This window comes from Molossus molossus, unplaced genomic scaffold (assembly GCF_014108415.1).
Source record: "Molossus molossus isolate mMolMol1 unplaced genomic scaffold, mMolMol1.p scaffold_m16_p_8, whole genome shotgun sequence".
In the NCBI taxonomy this organism is placed as follows: domain Eukaryota; kingdom Metazoa; phylum Chordata; class Mammalia; order Chiroptera; family Molossidae; genus Molossus; species Molossus molossus.
In genome coordinates, this window is record NW_023425402.1 from 5,850,306 (window position 1) to 5,874,263 (window position 23,958).

At 42.7% G+C, this 23,958-nt stretch overlaps 1 protein-coding gene and 1 non-coding gene across 2 annotated transcripts in view; one reads left to right on the top strand and one right to left on the bottom strand.

Annotated features, from left to right (window-relative positions):
• NUDT3 (nudix hydrolase 3) overlaps positions 1 to 23,060 on the bottom strand; it is a 116,941-nt gene extending 93,881 nt beyond the window's left edge. Inside the window, exon 1 of the mRNA XM_036248042.1 lies at positions 22,700 to 23,060. Coding sequence (XP_036103935.1) covers positions 22,700 to 22,798 — 99 coding nt within the window. The 5' untranslated portion in view covers positions 22,799 to 23,060. The remainder of the gene's footprint in view (positions 1 to 22,699) is intronic.
• Positions 8,696 to 8,800, top strand: LOC118622078. The gene has a single exon (XR_004957914.1). It is a non-coding gene; the product is annotated as a U6 spliceosomal RNA (small nuclear RNA).
• Positions 23,061 to 23,958: the final 898 nt, after the last annotated feature.

Below are 23,958 nucleotides of genomic sequence, written 5' to 3' on the forward strand. Positions count from 1 at the left end.
CAACAGATGCTGCTGAAGTTGGTCTAGATCACACTGCTATAATTGTATCACGTATCACAGCCTTTCATTCCACCTGCTTTGTTTTGTTTTAATGCTGATGCTGGGAGTCAGAAATATATTTTTATTCAAGTTTCTTCCATTCCATTTGTTTAGCTTCTTTAGTGGGTCTGTCAGAAGAAATTCATGTTCCTTCTACCTTTGTACAATTTTACCAGAAATATCACACTATACAGATTTGAACACCACTCTGGTTTCAGTTCCCTTATCTCACTGAGGTGGCTGGTTAGATCATGTCTAAAGCTACTTTCAGGTTTACAAATTTAAAGATTCTATAACCTCAGGTCTTACCTCCCTCCACAAAGCCCTTTCAAAGTAAACCTCACACTGCTCCATTTACTGCATTAAACCCTTTCTTTCTCAGTTCCTATATTTTTGGATTACATACCATGATGAAATCTATCTAGCTTTATTCAGCTATGTTAGGCTGTTATGATTGGGATTGGATTTTGCTTAATGTCTATACAATCTGTCTTACTGTAGTGGCAGCAAACTTCTACTTACCCTTCCACATCCAGATCTACTCCTTTCCCGCTGTTTCCAACTTGCCAACTCAGCATTAGTCACTCCCCCATTCCTAAAGCATTCTGGACAGGATTCTTTTACAACGCACATCTTATTATATCATAATTATTTGCTGACCACTGTGATTCCTCTATTGTGATAGCTAACAACTTCAGAGTGCTCAATATGTAGCTGGGAGGCACTTTACCTACCTTTCTTCATTCAAGTCATAGCAACTTCATGAATTAGGTACTACTCATTCCAATTTTAGAGATGAAAAAACTGACTCTCAGATAACTTCCCTTTCCTCTGACTTATATGGTACTCTTGAATCAGACCTCAACCTTGGAACATCTCCACCTTCCTCTTTCCCCTCTCCAGTTCTACATGCAAAGGGATGAGAAAATAAATAAAACTTAAAACACTGTAAATTCCATCCCCACTTTTGAATCCACTAGATTATAAGTTATCAAGTTATCAAGCTCTAAAGTTGTCTCTCCTGCTCAGTTCATCCTCTATGGTACTCTACACATAGCAGGCCCAACACTGTTCATGAGGTTACACACCATTCAACCTACAACCTTACAAAATTATTATTTCAATCCTAACCATATCACAGCAACTCTGACTGATTTAGGCTTATCTCTCAAACTCCTATCACCAGACCACTTCCAGTAAATAAACTTAACTTCTCCTCAGAAGGATAAGGCCATCTGGAAGTTTTTTCAAATCCGCATCAATATAAATGGCTCCAGGTTTTTCCTTTTATGTACCCTCCAATCTCAGAAGAAAATGCACTTCTTTCCTAAAACCTGTCCTAATCAACCCTAATCCATGTGTCCACCTTACCAGTCCACTGTAACTGCTCTCTAAAGTCATCCTTAATTCCACTGCTCCATCCCATCTTCATTATATTTGACGGTGCTAGGTCTGACACTATCACCCACTACTTTTTGAAACTTCCTCCCTTAGCTTGTCTGATATTGCCTTTCAGACCATTATGGTGCCCTGAGTTCAGGCCCTGCCCTCAGTGTTTCTCTTTGAGCACTTCCTCTCATGCTGACTCTTTCCAGTCTCCCCATCTAGATCCCTGATGCTCAACTCTACCTATAGTCCTGATTTCTCCACATCTGGTCCCACATGTTCAACTACCATCAGTTCACTTGTTCGAATTCAACAAGACAAAAACCAAAGTCCCATCTTATCTCCAAAACCAACCTCGCTTCTGAACTTCCATTTTTCCTGTCACCCAGGATCAAAATTAAAAAGTTATCTTTAATTGCAATGCAACCCTCTTCAATCTGTCACCCAATCTCTACCTCTGACTATAACACCTCTTAATTTGCACCTTCACTTCCATTCCCGTTGCCACGGAGTTTCCATGGCTCTCAATTCTAGAATAGAATAGTATTCTCCAAACCATAAAGCATATCATGTTTATCCTACATTCCACTCTCAAACAAGCCTTTTCACAACCCTTTGAAAGACAATCATGGCTCCCCACTGTGGGATCAAACCCAAACTTCTCATCCACTGAAATCAAGGTTCTATACCCTCAACTCCTCTCTTTCTCCCACCCCCTTCATCTCTTGCCCCACTACATCACTAGTCCCAACCCAGTCTATGACATGCAACATGCTCATTCCCACCCTCAATCATGCTGGGTCCCCTTCTCCCAACACACCCTTTTCCCTCCTTCTTAACTCTCTAAATCCTATCCATTTCTTAAAGCCCAAGATTGAGTACTTCAGTATTTTGCCTCCAATATGAAGTACCTCCAAAGCACAGCCTCTCTACATTTTTCTAATTGTTTCATGTACTTTAAGTCCTGCCTCTTCAATTTTTCTATATAACCCCACACAAGACGCATAGTAGCCACATGTTCAATTGTACTAAAATGGCTCAAGGAAATTTAACTCATTTTAGAAAAGCATTCTTTCTGGAGAGCACAGAACATGTACACAGTTTTAAAAGTCCTCACTGTACTCTGTCCAGTTTGGCTCAGTGGTAGAGCATCAGCCCGCGGACCAATGAGTCGTGGGTTCAATTCCAGCCAAGGTCACATACCTGAGTTGCAGTTGTCCCTGGCCCTGATCGGAATTGTGCAGGAGGCAACTAGTCGATGTGACCCTCTCACATCGATGTTTCTCTCTCTCTCCCTCTCTCTCCCTCCCATTCTATCTGAAGATATAGAAAAATATCCTCAGGTGAGGGTTAAAAAAATTAAAATAAATAAATAAATAAAAATCCTCACTGCACCTAGAATAGTTCTCTGTATAAAGTAAGGACACAATAATTCTTGTGAACCAAGATAGAACTTGGAGACGACAAGATGTATATTTTAGAAGCATCCTTAGTTTTCATAACTTGCATTTTTAAAATTCATTTTGTATCTGGTCTTTGATACCCATAAGGTTTAAAATATTAAAAATTCACCAATTCTCAGCCCAGCTGCTGTAGCTTAGTTGGCTGAGCTTCATCCCATGCACCAGAGGTGTCTGGTTCAATTCTCAATCGGCACATGCCCGAGCTGTGGGTTTGATCCCGCCGGGGCACAGGGCACGTAAGGGAGGCCACCGTTCAATGTTGCTCTCTCACTGATGTTTGTATCTTTCTCTCCTTCTCCCTTCCTCTCTCTGTAAAAATAAATAAACATATTTTTAAAAAGAAATTTTAAAAATTCACACATTCTCAAATATTCTTTAGAGCAATTCTAAAAAAAGAAATTATAAGCATCAAGGGTAGAGAAGGTTTGACAATGCTAGTAAGCATTTCATAAACGATCCATCAGAGCTCAAGCCAGTGTTAGTTACCTTTGCTGTAATTTGACTGGATTATTTTTGGACATTTAAAAATCTATTTTAGCCTTGGCCGGTTTGGCTCAGTGGTTAGAGTGTTGGCCTGTGGTCCCAAGACCCCCGGGTTCGGTTCCCGCTAAGGGAGCGTACCTCAGTTGCAGTTTGTCCCCGGCCCTGGTTGGGTTGTGCGGGTGGCAGCCACATGATGTGTTCCTTTCACGTCAATGTTTCTTTCCCTTCTCTCTCTCTCTCTCTCTCTCTCTCTCTCTCTCTCTCTCTCTCTCCCCCTCTCCCTCCCTCCCTCCCTCCCTCCCTTCCACTTTATCTGAACAACAAAATAGAAAGGTGCCCTCAGATGAGGATTAAAAAAAAAAAATCAATTGTAGCCCGGTTGGTGTGGCTCAGTGGATGAGCGTCAACCCATGCACCCAGAGGTCGCCAGTTCAATTCTAGGTCAAGGCACATGCCCAGGTTGTGGGCCCCATTCCCAGTGGGTGGCATGCAGGAGACGGCCGATTGATGTCCTCTCTCATCAATGTTTCTGTCTCTCCCTCCCCCTTTCTCTCTCTCTAAAAATCAATAAAGAAAAAATTTTTAATCAATTGTACAAACTCTAGCATGAAGAAATTTTTACCACACACACACAAAGGAAAAATGTTAAAGCCTATTCAATAAACAAAGTAAAACAGCTCTCCCACAAAAATAAGTAAATAAATCTCAACATATATACATTTCTTCTGGTGTAGTGAATTAGTGAGGTTACCCAAAAAACCCAGGGTGTATACTAAAACCGGGTTCTTGGGTTACAAGCAACAGACACCAAGTCTGGTTTTCTGTAGCCAAAAGGTATAGTTGATATTTCTAGAAGAAATGTCAAAGGTCAGAAAACTGGAATGGCCTAGAGGACCAGGCTCTGAAGATGAGCCTACACCATGGGCACTCCAGAACTGGCAGCAAAAACCACAGCCTGGGTCTACAGCATGAACATCTATCTGGTCAGGAAAGAGCCACTGCCCTCCCCTCACCCTCCACCCAGCCAACTAGGGGAATCTGAGTCTTGCATCCACAAGGGCACACCAAAGAAGGGAACTACCACACTGGCCCATCCAGTTTCCAGGGTGGAGGGTAGGCCCTTCCTCCTCTCCAATAGGGGCTTTCTCCAAAGAGGAGAGAAGATTGCTCTGAGGAGGGGGAAATGGCCAGAGACCCTAGAAATAATAAACACCTATCTCTCCCACCCCCCACAGATACATCCATTTCCAAAGTTATTCACATAATGACTCTTTAGAAACATTTATTCTGTGTTCTCTAATCTCCTGCCAGAAAAATTCAATACACTGAAAAACAGATACAAATCTCTGCATCACAGCCACCCAAACTTTCCTCCACTGTGTATGCTACTGCCTCAACTGCCCAGTCTGTCTACAGCATACCCTCCCCCAAGTCTCTTCATTCAATCTTCTGCCAAGTCCTTCCTAGTCACACACCTTATCAAACCCAAGAATTCATCTCCCCTATACTTTCTCCCACAGTACTGTATTTCTAGTTAATAACAATAATAATAATAATAATAATAATAAAAAGGATTATTATAAAAGCAATCCACAGAGATTATTTTATCCTCACCCAAGGATATGTTTGTTTTATTGATTTTAAAGAGACAGGAAGGGAAAGAGAGAGAAACATCAATGTGAGAGAGAAACATGGATCGGCTGCCTCCCATATGCACCTGGATTGGGGATCAAACCGGCAACCTGGGCATGTGCCATAACCAGAAATAAAATCTGATACTTTCGGTGTACAGGATGACTGATGCTTCAATCAATTCAGCCACACAGGCCAGGGCTCCACAGGGATTATTTAAAATAATAAAATACAAGTTGTTAAAATAAATCAGTTTTCTTTTATGCATTTAAAATAATTTCTTAGATATGCAATAAAGTACTAATTTTTTTTTTTTTTTAATCCTCACCCGAGGACATTTTTCCATTTTTCACTCAGATAGAGTGGGAAGGAGAGAGAGGAAGAGAGAGAAACATTGATGTGAAAGGGACACATCGAGTGGCCGCCACCCACACGACCCAACCAGGACCGGGGACAAACTGCAGCCAAGGTACATGCCCTTAGCGGGAACCGAACCTGGGTCTCTCTGGACCGCAGGCTGACACTCTAACCGCTGAGCCAAACCGGCCAGGGCTAAAGTACTAATTTTTAATGGTACATAGTATTAATATCTTGAAATAAAAGTAAATTAAATTTTGAAGGATTTTCCTGTTCCCAGTGGCAGCTCCAAAGTTCAAAACTGATGGGGTTCTCTGTTGGCCTTCTTGTTTTCAAATCCTTGAGGATGAGGAGAAGTATCTTTATCCCTCTCCCAGACACTGGTTTGGGTTATATCCTCTTAACTTCTCTTCTCCCAGTACAGATTGGGGACAGCGGTGGGAGCAAGCAGAGGACAGAGCTTTCTTTATCCAGAGAAAGGCTTCTCTTTCTTTTTTTCCCTGCCAATCTTGGTTATCTGTTTAATCAATGGTAGGTGCTCCATAAATGATGATGATCTGAGGGAGGAGGAGGAAAGATGGTGGACCACTTACAGTGCCATGCTCCTATGAACAGGGCCCATCATTACCAGTGTACTCTGCCCTGTCTGGCACCTATCCTTAACACTGAAATTCTCATAAAAGATAAAACCACAGAATCATTAAACTACTCTATTTTAAGATCTTCTACTTTGAGTATCACACTGTATTCTAATCGCTGGCTTAGTTATCTTTCTCCATTTCCAGACTATAAGCAATATGAAGGCAGCAGCTGTGTCTGCCTTGTTCACTGGAACAGAACACAGTGCCTACTGCTCAAGAAGCACTAGATGAATTAACTAACAAACACAAACAACCAGAGCTCAGAAATTCCTTCTTCTTACAAGCCCAATTGCAATGAAGCTAGAAACTATCTTTTTCTTAGCTTGATAATTACATAGCTGACATTAAATGTTTACATGTGTCAGGCACCGACTGTGTTCTATATCTTAAATGATTTCACTTGATCTTCCAACCATACAATGATATAAGAAGGTAGTATTATTGTCTCGGTATCAAAAGTGAGAATGAGGCAAAAAGGGTAATTTGTTCAAGATCACCAGGCTAGTGAATGGAAAAGCCAGGGCTCCCACTCAGGTCTGTCTGACTCCAGAGCCCAAGCTCTTGACCAATAAAGATATCAGAACTCATCCAGCTGGTGTGGCTCAGTGGTTGAGTGTCGACCCATGCACCAAGAGGTCACCAGTTCGATTCCTGGTCAGGACACATGCCCAGGTTGTGGGCCCAATCCCCAGGGGGGCATGCAGGCGGCAGCCAATCAGTGTTCTCTCTCATTGATGTTTCTATCTCTCTCTCCCTCTCATTTCCTCTCTCTCTAAAATCAATAATGGAAAAAAAAAAATTTTTTTTTAAAAGATATCAAAACTCAATGCCACCGTATGGGGCCTGGGCAGGGGACATAAGTATGTGAAGTCAATCAAACTATGCTGACATAAACACATCATGATTCCAAAGTAAAGACATAGGAGTATTTTCATCTCCAGAAAGAAGGGCTTTCCGCCCTGGCTGGTTTGGCTCAGCGGTTAGAGCGTCAGCCTGCGGTCCTGAGAGATCCGGGTTCGGTTCCCGCTAAGGGCACATACCTCTGTTGCAGTTTGTCCCCGGCCCTGGTCGGTTGTGCAGGTGGCAGCCACTCGATGTGTCCCTTTCACATCGATGTTTCTCTCTCTCTCTCTCTCTCTTCCTCTCTCTCCCTCCCACTCTACCTGAACAAAAAATGGAAAAATGTCCTCGGGTGAGGATTAAAAAAAAAAGAAAGAAAGAAGGGCTTTTCCATTTTTCTTGATACATGATGCCCTTTTAATCTTCCTTCTTCCCATTTTTGAGAGAAATTTGCCATGGTACAAGAAATTTTCTATGTTCTTAACTCTACCTTAAAAAGGCAGTAACACCTCAGCCACCACAATAAATGGCAGCTGACACAGAGCCTCTGTATCTCCACAGGGAGTGTAAGGACTGTGGCCAACTGAGAAGGTGTGAACAGGGCAAAGGACAGCCACCACTCAGCTCTGCACAGTCATTACATAGGAATGTTGGCCTAATGCTGCCAGATCTTGTGATTATTTTCGAGAATCCTAAACATCAGGTTTCTTATTGAAAATTTTCAATATTAAAATGTTGACAAATAATTTTTAAAAATTATTTCATCATCTTGCAGACCAAACACACCCATAAACCATCAGTTTGTGGTCCTCACAACACTTTAGAATAAACAGGTATCCAGGTCTCTGACTTCCTTCGCATGGTCTACCTGGCCCAATGTCTTCCACCTGAAATATTCTTCATCAGCTACCCAAATCCAACCGAGACATCCAGATGTGGCCCCACGCTCCAAAAAACTGTCCCTGTCACTCCAGCTCATCTTTACAGACTCCTCCAAAATCCCCTACACATTCCTCTCTAGCAATTCTCCAATTATTTTACACTTTAAACTGCATCTTGCCAACAGTTTAGCACTCCTCAAAAGCTCAAATTCTGTATCCTATATATTCTTCTTCTTTTTTTTAACCCTCACCCGAGGACATTTTTAGATTTATTTTCAGATAGAGTGGGAGGGAGAAATGGAGGAAGAAAGAGAGAAACATCGACGTGAGAGAGACACATCGAGTGGTTGCCACCCACAGGACTCCAACTGGGGCCGGGGACAAACTGCAACAGAGGTACGTGCCCTTAGTGGGAACCGAACCTGGGCCTTTCTGGTCTGTGGGCCAACACTCTAACAGCTGAGCCCAGACAGGCCAGGGCTGTATCCTATACATCTTAAACTCCTCAGTTTCAAGTATTATTTATAGATAACGACAATTACTTTCGTAATAAAATAATTAATTCCTTTTTGAAAGAGAAATCACTCATAAATGCTTGGCAGAAGGATGATCTCAAACTAGCTCCTTATTAAATAGTTGCTAAACCTATGAAAATACCATAGAAATACAATCATTACACACATAAACTCTATGGATTACTTTTCTAACTCATTTCACCAATAAAATCTGTAAGTTTTATCTTATTATTATATTAAAGGCAGTCTACTAAAACTGCAAAACCTCCTGGGAAGAAATCAGCATCACAGTGATAGGTGGAAAAGCTGAGTCAGGGCTCAGCACATTTAGTAAATGACTGAATCTATGTAGCAACCAAGTCATTTCTGCAAAGAAAAGTAAATGAAAACATTAAGTAATAAAAGTTCCAATGATTTAAAATATATAAGTTGAAGTTACGTATGAAAAGAGCTTTTAATGCTCACTTCAATAGCACACATACTAAGTTGGAACTATACAGGGAAGACTGGCATGGCCCCTGTGCAAGGATGACATGCAAATTTGTGAAGCGTACCATTAAAAAAAATGTTTTATAAAAGCCCATAACTTATCTTAGAGCATATTAGCATTCTTAAATATTCAAAGAAAAATCACTATTCTTCCTCCTTTTAATAGAAGTAGAAACACTGTATATCTGAGTTTCTGTTCATCATTGCTAAGTTGCTCTTACAAAGCATATCAGAAAAGTGTTTAAAAATTTGACTCACAGAAAAGATTTTCCAAGCAGTTCTTTAAAAGGACTTCACTGTTTTATGAATAAAGAGATCAACTAACTATATACAAAGAAAGTCTATTTAAGGGATCATTTATTTTATGTTTACAATAATCTCTTTATAACAGTTTGTTCCTACTTGCTTTACATTTAAATTTTTATTTTGTAATAATTTTTTATATGGAGTAGAAACTCATTAGCTTTATCTCCTTTCAGAATTGCTCACAAAATACACCAACATAAGCCCTGGCTGGTTTGGCTCAGCAGTTAGAGCATCAGCCCTCAGACCAAAAGGTCATCGGTTCAATTCTGGTCAAGGGCATGTACCTGGGTTGCAGGTTCAATCCCCAGCCCCGATTGGGGTCATGCAGGAGGTAACCAATCAATGTCTCTCTCTCTCTCTCACATCAATGTTTCTCTCTCACTCTCTCTTCCCCTCCCTCCCTAACTCCCTTCCACTCTACTAAAATTCAATGGAAAAATATCCTCAGGTGAGGATAAAAAAAAAAATACACCAACATTAAGATCCTGTTTTATGAAACCCAAATTTATTAGTTTGCAATTTTGAAAATGAGTTTAAAAGCATCCTAACTGCCTAAGAATTTTAAGTATATTTTAATAAATCACACAAAAGGCATGATCTTACCTTGCCTCATACCAGATCTGCAGCAACAGTCTATTTTTTTTTTAATTCTCACCCAAGGATATTTTTCCATTTATCTTCAGATAAGAGTGGGAGAGGCAGAGAGAAAGAGAGAGAATGAAAAACATTGATGTGACACACATCAACTGGTTGCTTCCTGCATGACCCCGACCAGGGCTGGGGACAGAACTGCAACCAAGGTATGTGCCCTTGACCGGAATCAAACCTGCAACTCTTTGGTCTGCGAGTCAAAGTTAAAACTGCTGAGGCAAACCAGCCAGGGCTCAATAGTCTATTTTTAATTCCTGCACTAAGAAAACAACAGCAGCATATACTTTTTATATGTCAAAAAAGAAAAAAAAAAAAAAAACTCATTTGAATATAGGTGTATCATTCCAGTAACTTTTTTCTATTTCGAGGTAAATGAAGAGGTTACACTGTGATGATCTTTTTCAGTCAAGTTTTCCCATACCCATCTGGCATTTTGGGGGGACTGGTAGGAAGAGACAGAAAATAAGTTTATTTCAAGGCATAGTCTGCCTCAGGAGGTGATGAAAAGCCACAATCCCACTCAAAATTCTACCTGCCCCCATTCCACAGCTGGGTAAAGGCATGTGGATAAAGTACACAGTTTCCTACCAGGTTTAGGTACATACTTTACTTGGAAAAGGAAGGTACTTTGGCCAAGACGGTCGACACTGAGTAGCCTAAACAATGAGCCCTGTTAGAAATCAGCAAACCCAGTCTGACCTAGACAACTGCTGAGCACTTTTCCAGGGGCTTGAAGGCCCGTTAGGCAAGTAGCTCCCACACCACAGCACTCTCCTGACACATAGCCCACTACCAACGAATCCTCAGCCTCACAATAACTACACACAGACACACCCCTGTATTCTCAGCAATTCCCCACTCTAGAAGGATCCCTGGCACTTTAGGTAACCAAACCCCAGTAAAACTAGGTAAGTGTTGAAAAACCATAGGTATTTAAGTGGCACAGTTCAAATACATTCCTAGGAAAAAAATGGCATACCTTTGTACTAGTAAACAAAAAATGTACCCAATCTTTTACTTGCAATTCATGGCAGCACTGACTTTTATTAGCTAACTACTGGCTAGGGAAGCCATGTGGGAAGGAGATGTACCGTTCACTCAGTATCCTTTGCACCTTTTGACTTTTATATTGAATGCACATATTACCTATTCAAAGTAGTTTTCTGACTAAACTACCCTAAGAAGAGTGTAAAGAAACTTTAGGATCTTTTCTTTAGGTCCTTTCAGACTTATCTCTTTAAAAGATCACAGTACTTTCGTTTATCTCCACCTGTACATTAAACAGCTTTTTCTAATAAACTCTCACCATCCTATTCACTTCTACCCCTTACATTTAAAGGAAAGAGGTGGTTTCTTGAAATGTTACTGGTTTGTTGCTGGCTAGAGGCTGGACAAACTAAAGGAGAATCAGGAAAACTATTAGGGTAACAAGGCTCCACAGGATCTGGTTCCCTCTGACCTCTCTAAAGTCTCCTACCATTCACCCTGACTCTGCCCTCCGGCTACACTGAGCTGCTCCCTGTGTTTCCTTCTTGCCAAGCTCATTCCCCACTTGGGACCTCTGTAATTGCTCTTCCTCGGCCTTGCCATTCAGGGATCACCCAATCAAAATTTGCCAAGCACCCTCCCACCCACAGTCATATCACACACTTATTTCCTGCCCTGAACCCACTGCTGCCTAAAATCAAGTTCACTGATATTTTTCCTCATTTACTGTCTCCCTGCATTCCTATCAAATGTTTCATAAGAGCAAGAGCTTCCATTCTGCCTTGTTCACCATTGTGTCGCCAGAAGAATGTATGGCCAAAAAGCAGTAATTCAATACAAGTTTGCAGAAGGAATGTGACATTTTGTTCAAGGGGTTTCAGAAAGCAAAGACTTCAGGAAGGCTGTGAAAAAGATGTAAATAGCCCTGGCCAGTTTGGCTCAGCGGTTAGAGCATCGGCCTGTGGTACAGAGAGACCCGGAGTTGGTTCCCGCTAAGGGCACATGCCTTGGTTGCAGTTTGTCCCCAGCCCTGGTTGGGTTGTGTGGGTTGCAGCCACTCAATGTGTCCCTTTCATGTCAATGTTTCTCTCTCTCTCTCTCTCTTCCTCTCTCTCCCTCCCACTCTATCTGCAAAAATTAAAATTAAAAAAAAAAAGATGTGAATATTCTTGAGCAGCTTCCATATTACTTTAGGGCACAAATTCTGAAAATGGATTCAAGAGAGTCTTATTGGATGTTGAGAAAATTTTACTCAAAAAGCTGACTTCAGGTATGCATGTTTTATTACAGAATTTTAAGTTTGAATATTTAATTTCCAAATTAAATTCCTTATTTTTCTTTTACTCACATATTATCTTTTTTGCCTATAATAGTTTCTTTGTTCTGTTTCAGATATTAACCACCATAAATCAAAGGCTTCAGGGACTCAGCACCCACAAACTTTACATTATGGTTCCTTCATTTTGACCTAGATAAATAAGAAAACGATGATGACAGAAAATTTTTATAACTATCTCTGTCAGACTTCACCTTCAAATTAACTAGTCTAATATTAACTAGAATCCAGACTTGATATATATTGTAGGCTATGAACCACTACGGACAATTCATTAGAACGGTATCTACTACATACTTGATTGTAGTTTGTTGATGTGTTTATTTACTTACTAAAAAAAGGTTCCAGCCCTGGCCGGTTTGGCTCAGCGGTTAGAGCATCAGCCCTCGGACCAGAGAGTCTTGGGGTTGGTTCCTGCTAGGGGCGCATGCCTCGATTGCGGTTTGTCCCCGGCCCCGGATGGGGTCGTGTGGGTGGCAACCACTTGATGTGTCTCTCTCACATTAATGTTTCTCTCTCTCTCTTCCTCCTTCTCTCCCTCCTGCTCTATCTGAAGATGAATGCAGGAACGTCCTTGAGTGAGGATAAAAAATAAATTAAAAAGGTTCCAGCCTGGCCAGGGTGGCTCAGGTCATCCCATGGACTGAGAGGGCCCAGCTCAATTACCAGTCAGGGCACATGACCGGGTTGTGGGCTTGATCCCCAGTAGGGGGCATGCAAGAGGCAGCTGACCAATGTTTCTCTCGCACATCAACGATTCTATCTCTCTCTGCCTTCCTCTCTCTGTAAAAAAATCAGTAAAAACATACTTTTTTAAAAAAAGGTTTCAGGCTATCAGCAAAATGAAAATTTTTTCCCTAAGGTTCTATACCACTAGGGTTGGAGATAAGTACATTACATCAACTACCCAACCCAAGTCCTGTAAGATAGCACAGACTTTCTCTGGACCACAGGCAGACGCTCTAACCGCTGACCCAAATCGGCCAGGGCAAGATAGCACAGACTTTCACTGAAAGAAATCTGAAGTGTTCTATTATGGATGATCCAATTAGATTCAGAAAAGATTTACAACCGTCCAGCCAGTGTGGCTCAGTGGTTGAGCGTCGCTGGTTTGATTCCCAGAGCACATGCCCAGGTTGTGGGCCCAGTCTCCAGTGGTGGCATGCAGGAGGTGGCCAATCAATGTTCTCTCTCATTGATGTTTCTATCTCTCTCTCCCTTTCCCTTCCTCTCTCTCTAAAATCAATAAAGAAAAAAAATTTTTTTAATTTAAAAAACAAGATTTACAACCAAATACACATATACTCCTATTGCGATCATGCTCAAGATCATCAGACACGCCGTCACTAAGACACTGCAAATATGGAAAGAGCTAGGAAACTTCTCTGAAACATATTTATCAACACATTATTGATATACACTAACACTTGGTATATTTTGGCTATTTTCAGTTCCTCCACTAGTCTGTAAGCTTCTTAAAAGCAGGGACTATGTGTTCATTCATTCAGTCACACAGTCAACAAATAATATTGAGCATCTACTAAATTCTAAGCACTATTGATAGAGGAATGAAAAAAAACTGACAAAAATTCCTATTCTCATGGATTACTCTGCATTCTAGTGAGAGGAAACAGACAATAAACAAATGAAATCAAAATATGTTTGGTGTTGATAAATGCTGCCAAGGGAAAAAGCTAAGAGAGACACAGTGACAATAGACTGGTATTATTTTACATAGACTGATCATTAAAGACCTGTTTGACAAAGTGAACATTAAGCAAAGACCTGAAGTGAGGGAGTTATCCATGCAGGTAATAGGGGGAGAAACAGCACAGAGGCCAGTGTGACTGGAAGAGAGGAGTACGTAAGAAGGAGAGGGCTAAGAGATAAGGGCAAAGCCATGGCAGGGGACGAGACCATCCAGAACATTAGAGATCACGGTTACAACTCTGGATTTATTGAGACAGACCACCACTGGAGCAGAGTGACAAGATCTGATTTCTGTATCGTTTTTTGTTTAATTTTTTTTTCTTTTTCTTTATTGATTTTAGAGGGAGGGAGAGATAGAAACATCAATTAGAGAGAACATCAACTGGCTGCCTCCTGCATGCCCCCCACTGGGGATCAGACCCACAACCTGGGCATATGCCCTGACCAGGAATTGAACTGGTGACCTCTTGATGCATAGGTCGACGTTCAACCACTGAGCCACACCAGCCGGGCTGATTTCTGTATCTTAAGAATCACTCTAGCAGTTGTGGTAGAGAAGACTAGAGGAGTATGGGCAGATGCAGGAAGACCAGTTATGAAGAGACAGCAATAGTCCAGGAGAGAGGGAATAATGAGTTAGCACAGCAAAGTTTCAGAGATAAGGTTATTCAGGACTTCCTGTCAGATGAGATGTGGGTATGAGAAAGGAAGAAGTCACTCTGGCCGGTGTGTTTAAGTGGTTAGAGCGTCAGCCCAAGCACCAAAGGTTCCGGGTTCCATTCCCGGTCAAGGACACATACCTGGGTGGCAGGTATGACACAGATGTGGGAGGCAACCAATCAATGTGTCTCTCTCATATTGATGTCTCTCTCTCTCTCTCTCCCCCTCCTTCTCCCCTTTCTAAAAATCAATGGAAAAAATATCCTTGGTGAGGGATAACAGAAAAAAAAAAGGGAGAAAGGAAGAAGTCAAAGATGACCCAAGGTTTCTAATCTGAACAACTGGTAGCATGGGGATTTCATTTACTGAAAGAGATAACTGTGGGAGAAGTGGGCTTTTGCTGCTATTTGTTTTTTGGTGGATGAAAACAAGAATTCAGTAGGGGTATTTTAAGTCTGAGATGCCTCTCAGATATCCAGATGGAACTATTAAGTAGATTGCAGGATATTCAAGCCTTGATTTCAGGAGAGAAGTCAGGCCTAAAAATAGACATATGAAAGTAATCTGTATAAACATGGTATTTAAAGATGGGATTGGATGAGATCACCTACTGTATGGGTGTGTGTTGGGAGGTCAACGATTGTGCCCTGGTGCACTGCAATGAAAAGAAGTCAGGACAATTAGGAGGCATACAACAATATTAAGAAGGAGCAACCAGAAAGAGAGGAAAGAACTTGAGAGATGCTCTGGAAGCAAGATAAAGAAAGCGTTTCAAGAAGAAAAGAATTACCAGGCAACATAAGGATTGAGAACTGGCCCCTGGGTTTAGTAACTTGTAGATTACATATCTTGAATAGTGGCTTCAGCAGAATCACAGAAAAGGGTGCCTAAATGGAATGAGTTCAAGAGAAACCGAGCCGGGCTAGTGTGGCTCAGTGGTTGAACGTTGACCCATGCACTGAGAGGTCGCCGGTTTGATTCCTGTCAGGACACATGCCCAGGTTGTGGGCCCAATCCCCAGTGGGCGGCATGCAGGTGGCGGCCAATCGATGTTCTCTCTCATTGATGTCTCTCTCTCCCTCTCCCTTTCTCTCTCTCTAAAACCAATAAAGAAAAATTATTAAAAGAAAACGATAAGAGCCCTGGCAGGTTTGGCTCAGCGGTAGAGCGTCAGCCTGTGGTCCAGGGAGACCTGGGTTCAGTTCCTGCTAAGGGCACGTACCTCGGTTGCAGTTTGTCCCTGGCCCTGGTTGGGTCGTGTGGGTGCCAGCCACTCGATGTGTCCCTTTCACGTCGATGTTTCTCTCTCTCTCTCTCTATCTGAACAAAAATGGAAAAATGTCCTGGGATGAGGGTAAAAAAAAAAAAAGAAAGAAAGAAAACGAGAAGAGTAGTGAAGACAACCAAGTACAGAAAAGTTGTACTGTGAAAGCAAAGAGAAAAAAGGGATAGTAGCTGGAGAGAACCTGGGATCAAAGGATCAATTTTTTAAAAGATGGTAAATATTAAAGCCTGTTTGCCTGGGAATGATGTGTAGAGAAGTACAGGCAATGAAACAGGAGAGATGGGCCAATTATAGGAGTGAGGTCACTAGGCAGGCAGGAGGGGGTCGGCATAGTGCAGACAGGAGAGTGCAGAGGCAGATGGGTTGGCTTTAGAGGGCACAGTCTTAATAATCTGTGTATTATCAGGGTCTGGCACAGAGACTAGTCCATACTAGGGCTCTCAAAATAAGTGTGCTGAAGGAATGAGTAAACAAATGCATTCTTGAACAGGGCCCTTCCTTTTTGTATTAGGCTTTGAAGAAAAATATAGACTGTTTCACACACAGCAGATATACAACACTATAATTATTAAGAAATGAGAATCACCCAAAAGCAAGTAAGATTCGCTGTGGCCAGTGTGACACCATGGTTAGAACATTAACCCCAACACTGAAGGGTTGTGGGTTCGATTACTGGTTAAGGGTATGTGCCTGGGTTGCAGATTTGATTCCTGGCCCTGGGTTGGAACGTGTGTGGGAGGCAACCAATTGATGTATCTCTCTCACATCGGTGTCTCTCTCTCTTTCCCCCTTCCTCCTTCCCTTCCATTCTCTCTAAAAAATAAATAAATAAATGGCAAGTAAGATTAGGGCAAGGTGTAGAAAAGAAGAATGCAGACTGCTATGATTTCAAACCAGGACTCAGATCTCAGGAAGTAGGCAGAATGGAAGGTAATGGAAGAAATGTTTACATGACTAACCATTATTACAGACAGGAACAAGGGAAAGCACACACGCGCGCGAACACACGCACGCGCACACACGCACACACAGCCTCCAGAAAAGACTGAGGAAAGGAAGAAAGGAAGGAAGCAAGGAAGAGAGGGAGGGAGGGAGGGAGGAAATAAAATTGAAAAAAGAAATGAGGATCAGAAATGTCCAGTCAGATGGTTGGATCAATGCACCCAGATATAATACAAAAAGACTACCAACCAGCCTGGGATCTGCTAGAAGTCCTTTCTCATGGTTGTTGCCTCTAAAATTGCCACCTGTGTCTTACTCCCCTCTCCAGAGCCTGGAGGAAGGTGTGGCCTGCAGTGAGTCCCTCCAATTATTCCTCTGCGGCATTTTTACTGACACTCAGGCCACTAGAGTCTCTGTCCACTGAGGATCTTCAATGCCAATCATCTTCCCATCCAACCTAGTGAGCTCAAGGGTCTGAGAAAATGAGAAGCAGCAGCCCCTTGCCAAGAGATGCAAGGCTCCTGATAGAAAAGCTCAACAAACTTAACACCCTTAAGGACACTTCTGTCTTTTCCTTTTAAAAACAGTTTTAATGCACAGGAAAATCTAACTGAGATGATCCTATCAATACTCATTGATACCCCCACCCCCGGAGTAGAAACAGACCCTTTAGGACCAGTTTTAACTTTCCCAGGCACTGTGATATCATCTGGCATACAGTCTGTATCATTAACCTTTCTAAGTGAGTATTTCACTCTGCTAGATATTTCAACTATCTAAAATGCCTGTGTGCCCGGCTGGTGTGGCTCACTGGTTGAGTGTCAACCCATGCACCAAGAGGTTGCTAGTTCGATTCCCGGTCAGGGCACATGCCCAGGTTGTGGGCCAAATCCCCAGTGGGGCACGTAGGAGGTGGCCAATCGATGTTCTCGCTCACTGGCGTTTCTATCTCTCTCTCCCTCTCCCTTCCTCTCTCTCTAAAATCAATAAAGAAAAAATATTTTTAAACAAATAAAATAAAATGCCTGTGTTACACTCCCCCTCTCCACTCTGGGAAGGGTACAGAGTACTGGCATACCCAACCCTAGTGTCTCTCACTTCTGTCATCATAGAAGCTCCAGAAATGGAAAGAAGTGGGGGAAGAGGAAAAAAATCTCACTGGAAGTAATTTAGGAGGGCCAAAGTTGAATATGACAAAGATGAATGTCATATTACCCAATCTGGTGTAACAAAATCTTACACAAGAAGTGAGTTTGTCTTCTATACTGTTTGTGATCAAATATTAATTGGAAGACGTGGCAGATTAAAAATATAAATGTAGCCTGGGCCAGTGTGGCTCAGTTGGTGGGGTATTGTCCCATGCACCAAAAGGTTGCCAGTTCAATTCTCAGTCAGGGCACATGCCTGGGTTTGGGGCTAGATCCCTTGCAGGGAGCGAGCAAGAGGCAGATGATTTGATGTTTCTCTCTCTCTCAAAATAATTAATAAATAAATAAATAAATAAATAAATAAATGCAGCCCTAGCTGGGTGGTTCAGTTGGTTGGAGTGTCGTCCCATACATTAAAAGGTTTCAGGTTCAATTCCTGGTTAGGGAATATACCTAGATTGTGGGTTCGATCCCCTGTTGGGGTGCAAACGGGAGGCAACTATCAATGTTTCTCTCACAAGTCAATGTTTCTCTCTCTCCTTTCCCCTCTCTAAAGTCAATTTTTAAAAAAATATCCTCAGGTGAGGATTAAAGAGTGTATGTGAGTGTGTGTGTGTGTGTGTGTGTGTGTGTATGTATAAATATATATATTTTTTGCCCATCTTTGTTTGTAGGTCCCAGATTTTTGTCTTGAGTGTGGGTCTACTGATCAATTGCAACTTGTCTTTCTTTCATATACCACATCCACCGTGTATGACCTATGTTTGCAATATATATGAATAAAAATCTAAAAATTGTCATGAAGTGATTATGCACAGTCTTTCCAGACTTTTAAGACTCCCTCCCTATCTTTTTCAGTTTGTTTATCCACATAATTGAGCAGTAATTTCTTTTAGTGAAATGAAATTATCGAATCATTCCAAAGCATTTGAAATGCTCACAAAACCATTCTTTTTTCATTCAAATGTCACTGGCATACATCAAATTTAATTACACTAGATAATTACAATAACAAGTACCATGAACATGAACAGATATAGAAATAAATACAACTGACTCTTTGTAAGCACAGACTGGTTGGGAAGCCACATGGTCGAGATATATCAGACCCATAATTCACACAGTAACAGCAAGTGTTCAGTGCATCAAGTTGGTTAAAGTGTAGGTTCGGTAAGAAAATGTTCACTGTGCATCAGGTTCAAGGTACTGTAATAAATGTTAGTTATCATGAACACACCAAACTTAAAGATTTTAATTTATCAAAATGTTAATCACAATTAGTAAAATTTGTAAGTGGGGAAATTTTCCTGCTATGAATTTTTTGTTTATCAACAGGAAAAGTAACCAAAGGTTTGAAGGAAAGGAAACTTGTTTTCATCATGTTGTTGGGTCTGTTTGCTCTTCCATCTTTCCCACTAGACTCTAAGTTCCCTGCATGTCTGTTGCCTTCATAACTGTATCACAGAACCTGACATTCAATAAACTTGCTTGGTAAACTTGCTGAATATGTTCACACATTCTGAAATACTGGGATTAGTATTTCACCTGGCCTATAAATAAATCCTCTAGAGCTGATAAAAACAGAATGTTAGAAGGTTTGATTCATGGTCTATTATCTGCTAATATTTTCCACCTCTTTTTTGTTATACTATATTTGTTTCCTGATGTTGGTTAATTATATTTATCAAGCAGGGTCCTATTTATACTTACATTACTACTACTGTATTAATGCTAACCATATTCTGTAAACTACTCTTTTTTTCTTAATTTTTTATTTATTGATTTTTTGGGGGGGAGAGGGAAGGTGAGAGAGAGAAACATCAATTCATCATACTACTCATTTATGCATTCATTAGCTGACCTGACTCTTTCATGTGCCCTGACCAGGGATGTATCCCACAACCTTGGCCTATCAGGTCAACACTCTAACCAACTGAGCTACTGCACCAGAGCTAAACTATTCTATCTTGATTCAAATAATTAATGCCAATTAAAAAATAAAATTGGATAAACCACAGAACTTATATGCATGTATGCATGAACAATGGACATGGACAACAAAGCTGGGAACAGGGCAGGGAGGGAGGGGGAGGCGGATATCAGTGGGAGGGAAATGGAGAAACATCTGTAACAAAAATAAATTAATTAATTAAATAAATAAATAAATAAATAAAAATAAATAAAATTGGGGCCCTGGCCAGTTAGAGCATCGGCCTGTGGTCCAGAGAGACCTGGGTTCGGTTCCTGCTGAGGGTGTGTACCTCGGTTACAGTTTGTCCCCGGCCCTGGTTGGTCATGGGGGTGGCAACCACTCGATGTGTCCCTTTCACGTCAATGTTTCTCTCTCTCTCTCTCTCCCCCTCCCACTCTAACTGAACAAAAAAATGGAAAAATGTCCTCGGGTGAGGATAAAAAAATAAATGAATAAATAAATAAATAAAATAAAATTGGGTTGAACATCCCGTTGAATTGGAGTTTCACATTCCCACAATGTGTCAGCTAATACTTCCAGTTTCTAGCACTTCTATTAAAAACATAAAAGTTCTGAAACTAACAAATTCTTCCCATCCAACACAGTTAGATAATCTGAAAGTTGAGCAGCACCCTAGAGATTATTTCTGGTCTAAAATCTCTCCCAATTGCCCTGGCCAGTTTGGCTCTGTGGTTAGGCCCACGGACCTAAGAGTCTCGGGTTCAATTCCAGCCAACAAGGGCACGTACCTTGGTTGCGGTTGGTCCCCGGCCCCAGTTGGAGTCATGCAGGTGGCAACCAATCAATGTTTCTCTCTCTTTTTCTCCTTCTCTCCCTCCCGCTGTATCTGAAGATAAATGGAAAAATATCCTCGGGTGAGGATTAAAAAATAAAATAAAATCTCTCCCAATTAAGGGACCCCATCTAACACTACTCATATTTGGGGGGCAGGGAGGGATGTTTATCCCACATTACAGTTTTGCACCCATCGTAGGCTCTTAATACACACTTGTTTAATCGAACTGAACAAGTCTAAAATGGGCTCATTTCATTAGTTTTCTTGTTCTTCCTAAGCATTAGCTGTCACATCCAATGAATCCATAATTAAAGATTTGCATGAATCTTCTGCTCATTAACCAATGCTCAAAAAGAAATTCAGTAGAACAACAACAAAACATACTAAAAAAAAAGAAATTCAGTAGAGGGAACTCCATGATCAGTCAGATCTATTAACATTAATGCTACTAATGTCAGTAAATAATAAAACTTTAACAGAAAACGGAAAATCAAATCTTTGTTAGTTTGCTTATGATCTATAAAGTGTTTCCCATTTAACCAAAATGCTCACATGTTCTCAATTTCTAGTATGACTTTTTTAAACAAATAAAATCATGCATACAACTGAATTATATACCCTTCTACTTATAATTGGGGTGCTCACAGACTTAACCACAGTACTGTAGTGAGATGTATTATGCTAATTAGTTTTCCATCCAGTTAACATCTTGTGATCCCATATGATTTCCCATAATATGATATAACAATGAAGAGAACAATGCCTGTGGCGCATTAAACACCACCAATAATTTTACTTTACTCAAGTATGTATTCCAAAACAGTACCTAATTTACAGCATAGCCCTGCTTAGTATTCCTATTATAATGCATCTGTTTGGGGGACTATTATAACACATGCTAGGACACAAAGTATTCGTTTCCAAATCCATTTCCTTCTGTTTTGCTGAAAGGGAACACACACGGGAACACACGATTCCTTAACAGCACAATGAGTGGTTTTTTTTTTTTTTCCACGCAATAATTTAAATTCCTACTTCCTCTTAATATCTCTGGACAGACACTCCTGCCAATCCATCTGTCTCTTTCATCATAGCTTCTTTTCATAACTAACGGGTCAAATTACTTTCCCCCATTTCAAAACGATGCACTGTATCCACCATAGTCCACTGCTGAATGCCAGACTATAACATATTGAATTTCACTGTCCTTCATTGTTTCCAGTTTAACTGCCATTTTGCCACCATGCACTTGAAAGAAATGCGTTCCCACAGGCATCTTAAGAATTTCCAAAGTGTGATTCTTTGTGCATTTACAAAACATGTTCCTTCTCTGAATTCCCTTTATCGCCACAGAAAGGGCTTTGAGAGGCTGAGATTTTTTTTTTTTAAGTACCCTATGCAAAAAGAAACTGATTCAAAGCATTTCTATTTTGCTAGCAAATTTAATCCCAAGGGCCATGTATAGAGCCCTAAAGGAATGTCAGGGCAAGGATCCTAAATATCGCTTTTGGCCTTCCGAATTAAAATGAAAATTTTTCAACCCTCGAAGATTATGTTATCAAATATCCTTTCCTCTCAGGTTACACCAAAAGGGCTACCCAGCATATTATAAAATAAACGAATGGCTTTATAGGCTTTGGTACTACGCCCTAAATCTTACTAAGACCCCCTCGCCCTCGCCCCCGCCCCGGGCTCACAGACACACACAGTCCCTGGGCAAACCCCAAACCTGCCAATGAAGTGGACGACTTCTCGACCACAAAGGGGCGGCCTGCGCCTCGTGCACGGCAGCCTCTGCACACATGTGCTGGGCTGACAAGTGCGGAACTGCCCTTCCTGGATCCGAAGCCGGAGGCCTGGACCGAAAACCACACACTCTTCCCCAGCCACTGCCCTCTCCGCAGTGACAGGCGGCCGGCTGGGAAGTGCCCCGGCCGCAGGCGGGTGTCCCTCTCCGCCCAGCCCGTGCCAATGGCCACGCGCAGACCCACTTCCCCTCCACCCCCCATCCTTTTTCCTTCCCCCTCTTCTTCGCCGGAGAAAATCCCGTCGGAACTTCACTCGGGCCGAGCCCAGCAGTCCTGCCCGGGGCCCGGGCACACCCTCCCCCGACGGCCGCACTCCCCGCGCCTCGGCCCGAGGTGGCCGCCGACCCCGGGGACCCCCGCCCAGCGCCTCACCTCTTCTTCGCTCTCGCTGCGGAAACACAGGCACGCGGCCCGCTTCTTGTAGCCGTCACCGTCATAGGTGCGGGTCTGGTTCGACTTGAGCTTCATCATCCTCCGGCCCGGGTGGGGGTGCGGTGCGGGTCGCTGGAGTAGAGGGTGGGGAGCCCTCTCCGGACGGCCGCGCGCGCGCGCGCCCCCGGCTCGGCCAAGGGAAGCAGAGAGGGGAAGCTGCTCCTCCGCTACACGGCTGCGCCGCTGGCCCGCCGCGGCCTCCTCATTCCCCCCGTCCCAGACCCCGTGCCGCCGCCACGGCTGTCGTCCCCACTGCCGCCACGGCCGCCGCCCCCTCTGCTGCCAACACCCCCGACGACCGCGCCGCCATCTTGGGCGCGCTGCGTCAGCGGCGTAAGGCCGTGCCGGCCTGCGGGACGGCCACGCGCTCGCGGCGCAAGCCGTTCGGGAATCGCGCCCTCCCCGAGCGCGCGGCGTAAACGAATGTCTGGAACGAGAGGGCCGCGCGGCTCCAGGTGGCCTCTACGCCAGGAGCGTAGGGTTGGGGAAGGTGGGGCGCGCGCTGAGAGATTCCCCGGGAGAAAAGAATGCAGGAGCGCGGCTGCCCGGCTCCGCTGAAGAACGGCCAGGGTGGGGACGCCGCTATCCAGCCGCGCGGCTCTGCGGAGGGGGAAGCGGGACTTGCCCAAGGTCACACCGTGAGTCCGCGGCCGAAGATGACCCAAGGTCAGGCCGCCGGGCCTTGACCCTGCCAGTCCATCTGGGAGGGGGTGAGGGGTAAGGTCTGGGGGGAAAGTGGGATGCAATTGAACGCCACGAGAGTGCAACCCGAGATGTGTGGGATTAAGTACCACAAGGAAACGGCGCAGGGTGGAGGATATGTTGGGAGGGCGGGGCACGTTTCACCTCCTCCACAATCTCTGGAAGTCTTACGGGCTGATTTGTAATCCATTAGAAAGAACAAATGTTGATCCTGCGATTCTTTGTTGTACAATAAAGTAAATGCTTCCTCTGAAGGTAAACACGAGGGGAGGGAGGGAGGTGTGTGTGTGAGCACATATAATGCAAAGCATCATAAGGCATCATCATTTCTGGCAATAAATGGAATATATATTGTGGATGTCAGATTCTCCAAGGAAGGATATACAGCCAGACACTCTTAAAATGGAGTAAGATCTGTGAATGTTATCAGCAGTGCAGACCTGTGATGCAGTGCAAATCCTGTGTAGGATTTGTCTGTGAATTGCTTATTACCCTTT